The following is a 17,474-nucleotide window of genomic DNA, read 5'->3' as shown; positions in this document are numbered from 1 at the left end:
TTACAAATATATTATTTGATAACTCCCTCCGTCATTCTTTTCGGTCAAAGAATCAACCGACGAGTCCAGGCAAAATGCAATTTGAAGAGCACCAACTTGCAGTTGCATTTTATATAAGCAAGATGAGTGCCAACTTTCGGTTAATAATTGGCTCCATGTTGATGTATACTACGTAACACTCCGATCCTAGCGAGCAAGCTACCACACTCGTCGGAATGCAGGGTTCAGCTGTCCAATCGCTCGTGCTGCTCGTCACGGCCGCAGCTGCTGCTGCTTTCACCGTCTCCTCGCCGTCGCCGGCGGCGGCCGCCGCCGATGCCGCGGCGGCAAGCTGCTCGCCGCGTGAGAGGGACGCACTGCTGGCCTTCAAGCAGGGCGTCACCAGCGACGACGAGGGCCTCCTCGTGTAGTGGCGCCGACGAGGAGGAGGAGACTGCTGCCGGTGGAGAGGCGTCACCTGCAGCGGCAGCGGCAGCCACACCGTCACCGGCGGCGGCCGCGTCGCCGTCGTCGTCGAGCTCCGTCTCAGCAGCGCAGGTCTGGGCGGCCACATAAGCCCGTCCATCCTCTCCCTCGAGCATCTGGAGCACCTCGATCTCAGCCGGACCAGACTTTACGGCACAGATGGTTATGCCATCCCAGAGTTCTTTGGTTCGTTCAAGAATCTCAGGTACCTGAATCTCTCGCACACGTCCTTCACCGGAGCACTGCCGCCTCAGCTGGGCAACCTCTCGAGCTTGGAATGCCTCGACGTCTCCGGCACGTATGGGCTGTGGGGTGAGGTGCCTCCTCAGCTTGGTAACCTTTCAAACCTGCGCCGTCTTAACCTCGGTTCCATGTACGCCACTGAGAGGTACAAGTATGCAGTAGATCTGTCATGGTTATCGCATCTGCATCTGCTTGAATATCTAGACATGAGTAATGTGAATCTAAGCATGGTGGTTGATTGGCCTCGTGTGTTCAGCTCCATGCCATCTTTGCAGGCACTCCATGTCTCTTCATCCTCACTTCCCGGCACAACCCGGTCACTAGCACAGGTAAACCTCACAAATCTTGTGGAGCTTGATGTCTCCTTCAACAATTTTGGCCGTCCAATTGAAACCAGCCTTGTCCCAGAGTGGTTTGGTTCAATGAAGAACATGAGATATCTTGATCTTGCTCAGACATCCATATTGTCAGGTAGAGTACCTCCTCAGATCGGTAACCTTTCAAATCTACGACACCTTGACCTCAGTTTCATGCATACCGATATGTACTCCACAGATATCTCATGGTTAACCCATCTACATCATCTTGAGTACCTTAACCTGAACAGTGTAAACCTGAGTGCAGTAACTGATCAACTACCTCTTGTGGTGAACACAATTCCATCCCTTAAGTTTCTCATTCTCTGGGGTTGTTCACTTTCAAGTGCAAACCAGACGCTAACACACATAAACCTCACGAAGCTCGAGGAGCTTCATCTCTCTGGGAACAACTTTGGCCATCCCATCGCATCAGGATGGTTTTGGAAATTAACAAGCATTGAGATTCTCGACCTTGCTCAAACCTATCTCTACGGCCCATTTCCTGATGCACTAGGAGGAATGGTATCTCTTCGGGAGCTTTATTTTGACGGAAATGGTAACGCAGCTACAATGACCATAGACCTGAAAAATCTGTGTCAATTACGATACCTGACTCTTGATGGGAGTCTATCGTCTGGGACTATAGCGGAGTTTGTGCAGAAGCTGCCACGATGTTCTCCTAGTCCATTGAAATTCTTGAGTTTGCAAGGCAATAACCTGACCGGAATGCTACCAAATGATTTGTCTCGCTTAAGCAATATAGGCATCCTTGATCTTAACAACAACAGCATTAGTGGAGCTATACCAGTAGGTCTACAGAATTTGACTTGGTTGGATGCTTTTTTTGTCAGTTCCAACCAACTAACTGGACAGATACCAGAGCTGCCAAAAAGACTCCGGGCATTGGACGTCTCCATGAACTTCTTGTCAGGGAATTTGCCATCAAATTTTAGTGCTCCTAATCTTGAAGTACTAATTATGTCCTACAACCACATTGCTGGCCAAGTTCCTGAATCTGTTTGCCAGTTGCAAAACATCAAAATATTTGATGTGTCAGATAATTTTCTTCAGGGAGAATTTCCCCTCTGCTTTAGGATGTCAAACTTACACTTCCTAAACTTAGGTGGCAATGGATTTTCAGGAGAGTTCCCATTATGCCTCCAAAGCATGCTGTCATTGACTTTCCTAGATCTTGCACAGAACAGTTTCCACGGAACATTACCAGAGTGGATTGCAGACTTGGAGAACTTGAGGTATCTGCAGCTAAGTCACAACATGTTCTATGGGGATATTCCAAGCAATATCACAAATCTTGACAGCCTTCAGTTCTTGCATTTAGCGGACAACAACATATCAGGATCAATTCCTGAGTCTTTGGTAAGATTAAAATCCATGACACTGAAACGTCGGTCGAGAATTGAAGTTGGTTGGGGTGAAGATCTTATAGGAGAATATCTGCCCACAGAATATTTCTCTCTAGTTATGAAACATCAGGAACTTAATTATGGTGCAACTGGGATATCTAATATGGTCAGCATTGACCTATCACTCAACCACTTAACTGGTGGAATTCCAGATGAAATTACTTTTCTTGACGGACTGTTAAACTTAAATTTATCATGGAACCACTTGAGCGGAAAAATTCCAGACAATATTGGTGCCATGAAATCATTGGAATCACTTGATCTATCAAGGAACAATATTTCTGGTGAAATTCCAGCAAGCTTGCCAGACTTGACATACTTAAGCTCCATGGATTTGTCATACAATAATCTTGTAGGGATAATACCATGGGGAAGCCAACTTAGCAGCTTATTTGCAGACAATCCATCCATGTATGATGGCAACAATGGTCTATGTGGAATTCCTTATGAGAGGATTTGTTCAGACAATAATGCAGAGGAGGTTGGCAGTGAAAAGAGAAGTGTAAAGGAAATCATGTTCTTCTATTTTGGACTTGTGTCAGGGTTTGTGGTTGGTCTCTGGGTGGTGTTCTGCACCTTGCTGTTCAAAAGATCATGGAGAGTTTCTTATTTCCGCCAATTTAACAAGTTATGTGACAAAGCATATGTTTTTTTCTGGTGTTACTTGTGTCAGGTTAACTAACCAGGCATGTGGAATAAACTAAGTAGTCGATCGAGATCATATGCTGGTTAATTCTGCTTCCACTGTTGTACTAAGTAGTATACTGTTGTGCATGAAGAAATCACTATGGAGAAGCATTCGAAAAAAAATGTTGTTCTTTACATGTTTGCTTATTGTACGGTGATGATGAGATGTACCAATGGATGTTGTCAATGGTTAATCTTTTACATTATCAAGATAGCTTTAAAAATACCATCATATTTGCTGTCGAGACTAGAAATTAATTACCCTATAAATCGAAGAACTCCCATGGTTTTTGTGATAGTAAATTTTTATCAATTCTATACTTGTAATTAATATTTTCCATGGTACATTTATAGGCCCTATTCGGATTACAGGATTTCCGTTGGATTTTTGAAGGAATACTGTTCACAGAAAATTTTCCTTTTCATATCATTCGGATCACACTAGCTGCCTAGAGGAAAAGCAAAGGAAAGTTTTCCTCGTGGTTGGTTTCACGGGAAAACCACAGGAAAATTCCATCCACTCCAAGCTCTTTTTTCCAAGTTCCTTTGCATATGCCCGAGGCAATCAATCGATATTAACAACAGTATGCCAGTGTATTTATTTGCATACCTATTCAAATGATTATTAATAAGATGTTACTGTATATTTCCTATGTCTGTTCCTATGTTCATCCAAATGATTCTTCCTTCTAATCCAAATGATTCTTCCTTCTAGTTCCTGTCTTTTTTATTCCTATGTTTTTTCACATAAATTCCTTTTTTATTCCTGTGATTTTTCTATCCTATGTTTTTCCTATCCTGCATTCCGAATAAGCCCATAGTATTTTAAAAATATATAACTGGTATCCCATCCCAGATACATTATGCGATCCCAGACATGACATAGGCCCCGTTCAGTAGGGGACATAAGTTAACTTATGCGCTGACACGGAAAACGTAGTAATAGACTAATACATGATTAATTAATTATTAAAAAAATAAAATAGATTAATATGATTTTTTAAACAACTTGCCTATAAAAACTTTTTATAAAAAATACACTGTTTAGCAGTTCGGGAAACGCGCGTGCGAAAAATGAGAGAGACTTAGTTAACTTGTGGTATGGCCGAATACTCAAGTTCATGCTAACGAATCAAGTTCAAACGAGTTACGCACGTTGGATTTGTGGAGTTTGTTGATGAATAATTAAAGAGTTTTTTTACCGCCCCTAAAAAAAATATCTAAGATATCATGTTTTTTATTGTAAAATTTAGTACCCTTGAAGTATGGATATACTTTAAGATATAATAATTTTATATTTAAATTTTTAGTATCGTATTTTTTAAGGATGGTTTAAATCGGTCATTAAATCTACAAATTCATCATGTGTGTGCTGGATGAATTTCTTTTGTTGATTATATGATGTTCTAGATAGTGGATGTTCCTGATTAATATGATCTGGATGTGGATCTCACGGGCACCTATGAAATCCCTTTTGTTTCGAATCATCAACATCAATAAGTGACCGGCACTGATGACCGATGTAGTACAGTAGGTGCCGGCTGACAATATAAAGGGCATCTATATGGGAGTTCTTGACCCAAATATTACTTTCTTCATATTTTTTATACGAGGTCATTAAATTTTACGTTCATGTTTATCATTCGTATATAATTACAAATTAGTTTGTTATAATATAATTTATTATTGTAGGAATTTTAAGTATGTCTTATAATTTTGCATATTTAATATAAACTTTAAATAAGACAAATAATTAAATATATATTCAAAAGATAACAGTGTCATATGAAATATATGGAGGGGGTAGATGTTTGTATAACGGATTGATTTCATATAATTGGTACTTCAATTATCAAGCGTATGTTGAAGGGGTGAATGTTTGTGTGTTTTATAGAAAAAACAAAACGAAGTATTTGTAAATAAAAGATAACTTATGAGTAAAAAATTATATACGTATTCTCAGCGATCTAAGAGCCAAAGCTGTCAACTAAACTTCGGTGGGAAAACCCTAACATCATCTCTAAATTTAAAGGTAATAATTTAAATTTGGTTTATATACCAGAATAACGCGTGACAGTGACAAAATTCTGTAGATATATCATATACACCCACGCATAGATTATATATGAGTTTTCTCCCATCCAGTATATTGTATCCGTAGGTACTTGGTACTGAGGGTATAGAAATAAATCCATCTGTCCATCGTCAGAGGGGTACGATTGGGAGAGAAGCGAAACCATCTGGGGTCCATGAATTTTTACAGAAAGATATTTTTACTCGACATCTATATGTAACCAGATATATGCAACCATTTTTTATAATTCAGGAACTAGCCTAAGTAGGGAACTTAGCCCCTCAAATCATCCAATCTAAAATTCATGTTCCTAGAACCTTAGATGCTACTCAGATCACTGCAAGCACCAGACTACCTTCCCCTTCCCTCTTCTAGTCTAAATGGGGCTAACAATCTAGGATCCATCGCAATCTTCAATAATTAATTGTAAGGTAAGTCTATGTATTTTAAGTTCATTAGTCTAGCAAGGTACTCTCCGGTAAGCGCCACATCAGACTAAACCATCATCTAAACCAACGAGAGTATCTCGTATGCACCTTTACTAGTTTTAACAGTTGATACACCCGTTGTACCTGGTATTGTGGTTCAGAGACAAAAATAGAACCCGCTGTCAAGTTAAGGGACCTTAAATGAACTTATTTCAACTTGTATCAGGTGGGCTTAGCTGTACGGGAAATGGGCTTCTCTAAGGGCCCAACTCCCGTGCCGTCATCACGCGGCTTCCCTCGTCCCTCGGCCACTCCTCCATTTTCTGAGGAAAAGAAGAAATTTCTTCATCGAAGGCAATGGCGGCGGAGGCGGAGGCGGAGGCGGAGGAGGAGGTGCGGCAGGAGGTGGAGGCGGTGGTGTCCGTCTACGGCGGCGACTGCCGCGTGGTGCGCGGGTCCCCTCCCCACCTCGTCGTCCACGTCCGCCCCCGCACCGCCGACGACTCGTCGCGGCAGGTTCGCCGCTGGCCTCTTTCCCTCTCGGCCCCAGACCTCGCCTCCCTTAGCTCCGGCCACGCACGAGTAGCTTCGCGGCATCCGATCCCTCCCGATCTCGGTGTTCTGTTCCTGGAAATGGAATCCGTCGGTTCGCGCGGTCGATTGGCCGACCAGACGACCAGTACCTGCGTGCGGGGCTAGTAGACGGAGATGGTGGCGGCCGTGCTGCCTCCTAACCCTAGATACCGGAGAGGAGGATGGGATTAGTGGGTGACTTAAGTAGTTCATGCCTTGTGTTCAGCATTTGTGGTGCTTTTAGTTTGGTTGCCGGCTGAGTTGCTGATCAATTCTAGGTGTTTGCCTGTGATCCATTATTAGTGTGCGCTTGGTAATTTTGTTATAGTTCAGTTCAACCATCATAAACGAGCGTCAGCACAGTTGTAGAGGGGTCAATTTGGTACAACATACTTTGGAGAGTGAAATTAGTTGTTTCCTTTAAGACACAATGTGATCCATGGGACCATCTGGGCTGTCATTTCTGCAAAACTGGAATGGTAACAAAATGGCTGCTATGGGCGGCATAGCGAACGTAGAGTAGTATTTGATAACCATTTAACTGGTGATTGAAGAAAACACTAGTTTGTTGTAAACCTTGTGGGAAATGAGATGATGACCCTCTTTTTTGTAAGGTAGCTATGCTGCTGCTACAGAAATTTTTGTCCCCACTGTTACATCATTAATAATTTTGGGCCAGTCAACATATAATGGCTACAACTCTACAAATGTACAACCAATTTGTTGGAATGACGCATATAGCAACATTTGTGATACATAATATGATATGGGATGATTACACAACCACATGGAATGCATCTACATGAGAACCGCCTTGACATGTGCACATTGGTGGCAAGAGAGTGTCTTTTTTTCGTGACAGTTTCTTTTCTGTGTCTATATTCTATGAAATGGCATCCAGTAACTGTAACGTGACCATGAGTGCAACTGAAGTGGTTGTAATTGTAGCATTAGCATTTCCTGGGTGGTGTTCAATGTGATTGGAGGTGTTGAGAATGAGATATACCTGCTCTTCATATGCTCTAAATTTCAGTTGCTTCTATTAAAAGGAGTTCTATGCACTATGCAGATTTATATGTTGTAATGACCACATTCACTTTTGCAGTTTGTGGAGCTATTTCTTGGAATTAAAGCATCTTCGCAGGTATGTTTACAAACTTCTATTGATTCCCTGGGTTATCAATTTATCATCCATCCACATCTGAATTCTAGGAATGTCTTTATATGGAAAATTGTTGTCGAAAGTAATTGTTTAACTGATTGGCTTGAATATCTTTCCTGGTGTTGTAGATGACTGTTTATTTCGTTAGTGTCTTTTAGAACGCCCTCCAGTTTCTACCTCACTATTGATCATCAATTGCATGAATGCCCCTTGTATTGTCATTTACCATGAACTTATAAATATCTGTACACACAGCTGATAAGCATGTTAAAAATATGCTATGTTAACTTTAAGACATAACTGTTTCTGTACACCTGGCTCATTCTTATTTATTTAAACAGCTGCTATTCTTTGTGGTACATGAAGATGACTTGTCTTGAAAACCTACTTTGTTTCGGAATGGTGTAAACAATAGCTCTTTGTTTGATCAGCTTGCAATTATAATGTCTTGTAAGCAGTAGAGCAGTTTCACTGCACTGAGGGAACTCTCTAATATTTGTGTCCTTGTTTGATCGGTTCACAACTATAATGTCTTGTAAGCAGTAGAGCAGTTTCACTGCAGTGAGGGAACTCTCTAATGTTTGTGATACCATAAGTTGGAAACAACAGGAATTTAGTGTGGATGATAAGAAACACCACTTTTTGCAGCAACCAACTTATGATTCTTTTATTCTCTATGTCACAACGTGTAAATCTTTCTAATTTGAATATTTGCTTGCCATGATGTGCGGTATGCTTGTAGATTTATCATGTGTTGCTGTTTTATATCCTGCTCCCCATTTACCTTTGCAAGCTCACCTTGCTTAGAACATTTATAGCTTGTTATGTTTTAGCTCAGTGTTAATACATTACATTTCTATCATTCTATGGCATTGGAATTACAGTATCCAAAAGAACCACCTCATGTTTATTCTGTGGAGAGTAAGGGCCTTGATGAGAATCGACAGATATATCTTATTAGCAGCATCCAAAACAAGGCAAAAGAGCTTTCCTGCTACCCAATGCTCGTGACTCTGTGCGAGGTACTTTTCCATATTTATCTTATTTCTTTCTATATAGGATAGAAAAAGGCATCTTTCGTGTAGTAATGATCTTGATGATTTTGCATACTTATGTGTCATGCTGTTAATTTAAAAAACCTGTGTATCCCCAATTGCTAGTCTATGGCACTTGTTAGAAGTGGTAGTCAGTTTAATTTATTGTCTACTCGGCTTTAATGTCAGAATAGCATCGCTCCACCAAAATAGTTTTATACTGACTGCTGCTATTCGAACTATAACAGTGCTTTGAGAAATTCTAATAGGTTGAGAAATTCAAAATTTTGTAAGAATACCTATGCTCTGGACTTACTGCATACCATGTTCAGATCCACTTTATTAGTTGGTATTATGGAATTCTGCTGTAACAGAAATTCTCTCATACTATGCATAGTAGCACTTTGCTGTCGAAGATGGTGGATATTGATTTTTATTAATTGACATATGTGACTTCTCATGCAGGAAGCTGTAGAGATCCTCTCTAATATGAATCATCCAGCTGGTGATTGCCCACTTTGTCTATATCCTTTAGTCCAAGAGGATAAGGATGGTTCTACTTTGCCATTTATGAAGTTAATGTCATGCTACCACTGCTTCCACAGGTTGATTACTTCTACAACATACTGATATGTGTAACTGTAAGTAATGCTCTCATGTGGCGTCTTATTATTTTGGCATTTCAGTGACTGCATTATGAAATGGTGGGAATGGCTGCAAAATGTTGACACCGATTCAAAGAAGAGTAATACAGCAGTAACTACTGAAGGTCTGAGAATTTCTTCCTTTTTCGGTTTTTCACTTTTGTAAAATTTCATTATCACTTTAACATCAGTTCATCTTCTTACAATTGCTTCATGCACATTTGGATGAATGATGCTTATGATGATAATTAGGTCGATGACAGAGATTCAAATTAAAGCTCCTTGTATGCTGCCTTTTTTTTAAAAAAAAATCCCTAATTTTCCAGTTTGTGCGATGAAAATAAAAAGTCATGTTCTGGTAGAATTATGTCAGAAACCTGCTGTTGTAATGAAACTGAAGCATAGTATAATATCACCTGAACTGTTTAGGTTTTTAGGTGCCAATTTACTTTCTTAATAGCATCATATATTGGCAACATGAATAGCATGCATTGTTTGGCACAGATATTAGCTTATGTACATTGGCTTCTTCCAATTTAACCTTTCACTCTAGCACTTTTAAATTCCCATCCAAGCAAATGAAAATATTTGGATTCTGGAGTCCTCGTCAGTCAACCTCGCCCTCTGCCCTCTGCCCTTATCAGTATATTAGCTTCAATCTTGTATCAGTTTTTGTGTGCATCATGACTTCACATGTGAATGCGTTCACATTTTGTTTGCCATCAACCATGCTATTTTATTGGAGACAAGTGAAGTTCACATCATCAATGTCACTTATTGACAATGTAAATATGTTTGTATGGTTAATGTTTTTGTTTGTTGGTGTGTTAATCATTGTTAATCTTGACTGCTGCTACTCTAGTTATTCATGCTTCTGAAGGATTGGATTTGTCCAGCTCAGCTAAGCATCACAATGTAAGTCAGCACAAAGGACTATGCCCAGTTTGCCGCAAAGTGTTTGATGAGAAGGATATTGAGCATGTCAGTGATCTGTTGGGTGCAAATACTTCTAAACTGGTATGTAAAAGCACGCTTACATCCTTGTATGATTCTTGGTTCACTTTATATAAGCCCCTCAGAGATATTGTACTACTCAGCAGAAAAAGCTATAATTGATATTTACCCTTCCACCTATAGGCATCTTTAACAATTGATCTGGATGAAGATGAAAAAGAACTGCTTCATTCTGAATCAGAGAAGAACAGGCGAGAGAAATTTGCATCACTGTTTAATCTACAACAACAACGAAATGGCCTGATCGAACCAAAGAAAGACCTTTCCATACAGCCTGGAATGTACATCCCTCGTCCTCCCAGCATGCCTACTGCTGCAGAAGAAGCCACCATTGATGACTCTTGTAAGGACACCACAACTTCAACCTCAGAAGTGGAGCCGCACAGCCAGACAAACAGCACTGGTAGCACCACCAAGCACAACAGCAATTCAGGTCATCGAAGGCGACATCGATCTCATGCTTCAAGAAGACAACCACCACATGGCCAACCTGTTAGGCAACAATGGCAGAGGAAGGGTGGTGGCACTTCACAGCAATAGCATCACATTAAAGAGGAAGGTTGAGGAAGTGTGTTTTTTGTTGTCAGTTGCAATAGTATAAGCCTAGTGTTCTATCTTTCATGCCTCACCAACAGATGGATCGTAACAAGGCAGAACTATCACATGCTGTTTATGACTAGGAGTAGATCGTGCATAGTGATACACTCGGTTCCTACGAATGCTGCTAAACTGAAGCTGCTACCTACTGTCGTGAATATACTCCAATTCGTTGCAGATCACCAGAGTTACAGATCTGGCAAGCACTTCTTTTCAGACAAAATTGCACTGAATTCAATTTGAGGTGCTTCGTGCTTACAAGAATCGTTTTGTGTGATTGAGAATTTGAGATCATTGCCTTGACACTCTTTTTGTTGGATTGACGGGTCACCTGCTCCATGCAAATTGACATGAGCTTGGATGCCATGATTCCGGCCATCTGACCTAGCTGCGTGCAGCGTCCGCCCGGCAGGGATCTTTGTAGTTCAGTTCTGATTTCAATTAGAAGTTCGGGAATATTTGTCCCGTTAACTAATACCTCTCCTCCAAAATATAATCATTTCTAGGTTATTTAGTATAGATTAATAAGATATTAAAAAATTCCTTTTGTCACCTCAATAGTTAATTTTTAAATTTTGAATTGATTATGTTCCCTTTCTAAGCATCTGATTGTCTCTGAAATTATTGGAATGATTCAAATCAGTGCAGAAATATTTATATTATAGTACAAAAGTTGAATACTAGAAATAATTATATTTTAGGACAGAGGAGTACTTGCTAATTGCTAACTATTTTCTTATCAAATATAATTCAGTTGTGAAACATGGACATGTAACTAGTTTTTAGTAATACACAAGTATACCATGCCACTCAGTTCTATAATAACTGAACCGGCCATATCTGGAGCACTTAATTTGCCGTTTCCTGTAGGGGTGGCAATTTCCCCCACGGGGATGGGGCTAATTTTCCACCCACGAGGAATCGGGGTTCGGGCCCCAGTTTTGAGCAGGGGCAGCGGGGAAGGAAATATACCCGCGGGTGGCCCGCAGGGCCCTAGGGAGGCTTCATACACACTAAATTCTAGGCTCATATACTAAAGCCCACTTGACTCATCATATATAAATGAGGAGAAATCAATACCCTAGCTAACCAATACCCTCTCAATCTCTCTTCTCTCTCCAGTCTCCACGGGTGCGGTGCCTGGGGCCACCTGGTGGGCGCGCGGCGGACGGTGACAGCGCCACGGGCCACGGCGAGCAGGGAGCGTGCGGCCGGTGGCCGCACGTTGCGGGGAGGCGGCGCCACGTCAGACGGGGGAGCGGGCGGCCACGCCTTACGGGGAGGTAGAGCCACGGGAGAGGGAGCGGGTGGCTAGAGACTTTATTTCAGGCACAACCCCAGAGACTGACTATATTATTACCCGTCTTCTTCTTCTTCATGGCAATTAGGGAGGGCAATGGGTCAGGTCAAGAAGTGGTAGAGCAAGTCCATGCTCAACCTGATACTCGCTTTTGTCCATACAATTGATACCCGGTAGGATTGTCAGGTAGAACTTTATACCTGTGCCCATGCCCATCGGACACGGGTATACCTGGTGGGTACCTAACGAGTTTCACATTATTAATATCTTAATGGAAAAGTAAATAAACAAAGAGCAACAAAATCAATAAATTATAAAATTATCATCAATGGTTTAAAAGACCAATGCAATTATAAACAAGCTAGCATAATTTCACTAAAGTTTAAGATTTTAATGAGTCAATGAAAAAATAGATACGAGAGATAGATCAAAATCAACCTTGTCGCTCCATCGTCCGTAGAGAGCGCAGACAGGTCGAGCAGGGTTTCAATTGCCAGTACAAGCCAGCGAGCTGAGAGTACCTTTCGGGGGCAACCGCACATGTACTTGTCGACTCGACCCCCTTCGATCTCTTGAGGCTCCATCCAGGTCGCCGTTGAGTCGGAGGGAGAAATTAATCATCAACCCACTCCCCGTCGTTGAACTCGATGCTCTCGTACTCGTTCCGGACCCGCTGCGCATTGGCCTTAATTATGCAGACGATCCATGTACGTCGTCTTGATTGCGTGCCACGCTCCCTTCCTAGCTTCGTCGTGGCGAGAGTGGCCGGGATCATCGTCTCAGGAGGGGCACCGCGCGAAGAATCGCCTCGAGCGCAGTTCTGTCCTCCTCTCCTCGATCAACGTCGCCGGCCGGCTGTCGATCGACTGCATCCCAGTCGCTGTAGTTGTTGGTATTGGCCAGAGCCTCCGACTCGATCCCCTCCCTTCACGGTCCGGTGGTTGCGCGTGCGCTCGCACCGGCGAGGACGACGTCTGCGCGGGCGGTTGCGTACGTCGAAACCTCGCTCGGAGGTTTGCCGGAGCAGACATGCATGCTAGCTCTGGTATATACGTACGTACCAAACTGTCTGTCAGCCCGGCCGCCGCCCGTAGCTCTACACATGTACACTCACGCGAAAGAGGAACTGAATCAGGAACTCGACAGAGAATAATACTTGGACCCATTAGTTTTTGGTGCCGCGCGGGTCTCGAGTGCTGCCTTTTCTTTCTCGATCGAACACCAAACAGTACGTAATTAGTCACCGGTACGTGTTGACACGCTCGCGTGCGTGTCCGGCCGCTACGTCCGGCCGGCTTGTAGGCCATCGCGTGTGGCGTACCGCCTACGTGTAGACAAAAAGGCACCTGCATGTTAATTTTCTATCTGATATCATGGCCTGCATATGCGTGTTGCACTACCATATATACGGTCGAACAGGTACTGTTGCTGAGTTTTTTTTTTTTGCCGGTACGTTCTTAATATCTATTTTCGTTGTATATATACGGATTCGGTATGATATCCCTGGCACTAATGAGGTAGGTCACCAGGTATAATACGTACCCGGCACAATTAGGATATATATATATATATAACACCTGTTGATGCCGTCACCGATGAGTGTTACATTTGTATTGGGTATTTAGATTAACCAGTACAACGGAGTACACATCATATCGGACCATCCGACATGTAACCCCATTTTATTGTATTCATTACGCGTTAAATTAATTGACTCCATGGTCTTCACGTGTGCTGGCGTGATTTTCGCATCAGATTGGTGCGAAGTTTGTGTCCACACTCCATTTCTGCAGGTCCTGAAGAATTGGCTCCTCTCTAATGGCCAAATGATGCTCAAGCATCTCAATTCTCAAGGTTGAGCAACATTGTGCTCTTCCACTTGGTGTAATTTGAGCCATCAAAGTGCCTCAACTTCCCTAAGCTTACCGAGTGCTGAAAAAATTCATGAAATATACACAAGTTTAAATGTGCATGCATTTAATTTATGTTGGTAAAATTAATTACACAATCATAATAGAAAAAACCCTTAATTATATCACTGTTGGTCAGGAAATAATAAGGAAATTAATTAGTAAAATTCTTAATCATGAATTCATAATTAACGTTGGTCAAATTACAAATTACATAATTTTTCAGCAAATTTTGCATACAAAATATCACTTAAACTAATGGTAGAAATTAAAATACATTAAAACGAAAAGTTTAACTAAATAAAAAGGTAATTAAGCCCGAAAGGCCGAACCAGCCAATTAGCGGAAGCAAGAGCAGAACGGGCGAGTGCGAGTGCAGGATTGTACTTGTTGGGAATGAAAACGGTGAAAGTGAAAGGAATGAACAGTAGTCTTTACTGTTACCTGGTAACAGTACATGTATATATAGGGGACCAAGGGGTGGGACCCACGTCCGTACGGATCCCCTGCAATGTTGGTTGCCCCTGTACAATGTCTTTTAATCATTCTACTGATTACAATTACTAAACTAATTGATCATTTAAACTTCTGTTTGCAACACTCCCCCTTATCAATTGAACCTTGTAATTTGTAGTCGAATTCTCTTCATAATATTCCTGTAAAGAAAATTATATAATATATAGTCTCCCTCTAAAAACCTAGTTTTTAGTAAACGAGGAGAATTATACGATGTACCGTTAGATTATATTATAGGTATTTATATAATTTAGTTATTGAAATTTCTTAAGTTGTCTCATACCTATTCCGTAAACATATTTCCGGAATAATGTTGTTGGTAGAGACTTTGTGAATAAATCTGCAAGATTATCATATGATTTTGTTTGCTATATTTGTATTTCTCCATTTTGTTGTAAATTATGTGGGTAAAATAATTTAGGAGAAATATGCTTTTTGATATTGCTTTGTATATAACCTGTATTCATTTGTGCAATACATGCATAATTATCTTCATAGATAATTGTTGGTTCCTTGATAGGATCAATACCACATGACTGTTATATGTGATTAATCATTCAACGCAGCCATATGTATTTGCATGAGGCCTCATATAATGCAATTATTTCAAAATAATTTGTGGATGTGGCTACTAAAGTTTGTTTGGATGATTTCCATGATATAGCCGTTCCACCATGTAAAAATACAAATCCAGTTTGTGATCTTGCATTGTGTGGATCGGATAGATATCCAGCGTCAGTATATCCAATCAAGGTTTTACCTTGGTTAAATTTATGGAACAAACCAAGATCCTTAGTACCATGTAGATACCTGAAAATATTTTTAACTCCTGCCCAATGACGTTTAGTCGGGGCTGCACTATGTCTAGCTAGTAAATTTACTGCAAACACAATATCAGGTCTAGTGCAATTTGCAATATACATTAGTGCTCCAACGGCACTTAGATATGGAACCTCAGACGGCAGAGAAATCCTAACCCTAAAATTATTTCCGATCATCTTAGGTCATGCATAAGACATTAACGTGGCGAGTGGCCACAACCCACCACGTCGGCGCAGGCTTGACAGCAAGTCATGGACCTTCTCCCCCGTAGAGCCGCACGTGGCCTGTAGAGGGCACCGTTGTCTTGTTGAACGTGGGTCAGAAAGTAGGAGGAAGGAGAGTGAGGCGCCCAAGCCACGTACGTCGCCGCCTAGATCCGTCGCCACCGAGGTCGCCTAGAGCTCGATGGCCCAAATCCACCACTTTGTCGTTGAGCCCCGCCGCCCAACCGCCGGGCTCCTCTGGCTAGCTTGACCACCTAGATCCTCCTCCTAGACTGGTCGCCCGACCGCCGATCTCCGCCACGTTGTCCGGGGGACAGGCGTTGCCCGAGAGAGAGGGGTGAGGGGCGGCCGTCGGTTCACTCAACAGAGACCGGTGATGGTTCGCTAGTTCCGGTCTCACTCTGAACCAGTACATTGTAGGTAGCGTGTCATACCAATAGCTTTATCCTACATAGAAGATAGGGATCCTCGTTGAGGGTCATGCATCGTTCACGCCTAACTCTCCCTCTCTGTTGGCGAAGACTCCCAAGGCGGTGACGACAGCGCGCAAAAAAAACGGAGCGGCGCAAGGCGATGTGCGCGGACGCGACAGCCCGGAGGCGACGCATGGATGTGCCACAGGCTCGGGCAGCGAGCGGCTTCTGATGCCGTTCGAGGCTGAGGTGCATCACGTTTTCTTCCTCGGCTCTGTGTGACACATGAAGCACAAGCACGGAGCCGGTCCGAGCAGCAGTGGAATCAGGCGAATTAATACTGGTAAGCCCCCAATTATTTTTTTTGCACTGATTTCGGTTTGGAGGGGATTAGGGTTTGGGGATTTTGGGGAAAATTGAGGATTGTACTATCCGCCGAATTCCTCTCCTTCTTATTTGTACCTAAGCCTTAAAACATTAATCAAACATATTAATGAAACTAATTAATCATAATCACAACATGAAACATTTATAAGCTGATAGAACTTTACACTAATTAACATAAAAACAAGGTTAATAAAACCCGAACCTATTAGGCACTAAACCGACTATTACATGGGGTCAGCATGCAATTTTCAGTTTCTAAAACCGGGATGATGGGATCTAAGATGGGAACAAAACGTATATTTTTTTATATGATTTTGGTTTTTGGTTTTTTTATAAAATTTTGTTGTATAAGATGAGAACAAAACATATATAGTATTTTTTTTAATTTGTGTTGCCTTACCATGCACAACTAACATGTCCCATTACCTATATATTGTCTTACGTACGGAACAAATTCTACGACCAATATTCATCTATCTCGCTCTTGAACATTTGCAATTGTCACCATGTTTCCACCTGCCATGTACTGCTCCTAAATCAGTGGTTTCTCCTTAATTTCTTTATCTCAGGGGGACATGGTGCAGCCTATGCACCACGTCTCCATCTTAGGGGGACACTGCACCATGTCCTCCTAAGATGTTGCTTATATTAAATAGATCTATTTTATAACTATAAGATGGATAAAAACATGAAATTTGACAAGAAAAATAGCAAATATTATGTGGGATTGATTTTGTACACACATAAATATCACATGATCTAAGAATTATCTACATAGTATTTCCTTTTTCTACATACTAAAGGTGGTCGACTGAAAATTAATTAAGCATTGGGCAACATTTATTTTTACATCACCAAAACGAAATCATACAATTACTATACGGTCTAACACAGTACAATATTTTAATGCTTCTCCAGCTTGAATTATTCATATATATTGGCATATATACCACTCATCAGACTAACAGATTAAGAAGATTAATTTGGATTATGTAATTTGTGGTAGCCTGATCTCTAGCAAGCGTAGTTGGTGCAACAGGAACAAACATACACTGTATCGTATAACATTTCAACCTGACGGAAATAAGCAATACTTTGTGATCTTTTGAAATAGTATAGCACAAAAATCCATCCAAAGGCCAACGACCAATCCTAACACAAGTCAGGACCGGTCCTGCGTACAACAACATATCATGGC

The 17,474-nt window shown here is 41.5% G+C and overlaps 1 protein-coding gene and 1 pseudogene across 1 annotated transcript; both read left to right on the top strand.

Moving 5' to 3' along the window:
• Positions 1-299: 299 nt before the first annotated feature.
• Positions 300-3,399, top strand: LOC102704007 (annotated as a pseudogene).
• A 2,612-nt stretch (positions 3,400-6,011) lies between these two features.
• Positions 6,012-11,248, top strand: LOC102721033 (E3 ubiquitin-protein ligase RNF25). Its single transcript, XM_015842464.1, has 7 exons — positions 6,012-6,196; positions 7,359-7,397; positions 8,300-8,437; positions 8,915-9,054; positions 9,136-9,218; positions 9,956-10,110; positions 10,231-11,248. The coding sequence occupies exons 1-7, from the start codon at positions 6,038-6,040 to the stop codon at positions 10,645-10,647; spliced, it is 1,131 nt and encodes a 376-aa protein (XP_015697950.1). The 5' UTR covers positions 6,012-6,037; the 3' UTR covers positions 10,648-11,248.
• Positions 11,249-17,474: the final 6,226 nt, after the last annotated feature.

Source organism: Oryza brachyantha, chromosome 11 (genome assembly GCF_000231095.2).
Source record: "Oryza brachyantha chromosome 11, ObraRS2, whole genome shotgun sequence".
NCBI classification, from domain to species: domain Eukaryota; kingdom Viridiplantae; phylum Streptophyta; class Magnoliopsida; order Poales; family Poaceae; genus Oryza; species Oryza brachyantha.
This window is presented reverse-complemented; position numbering and strand designations above follow the sequence as displayed.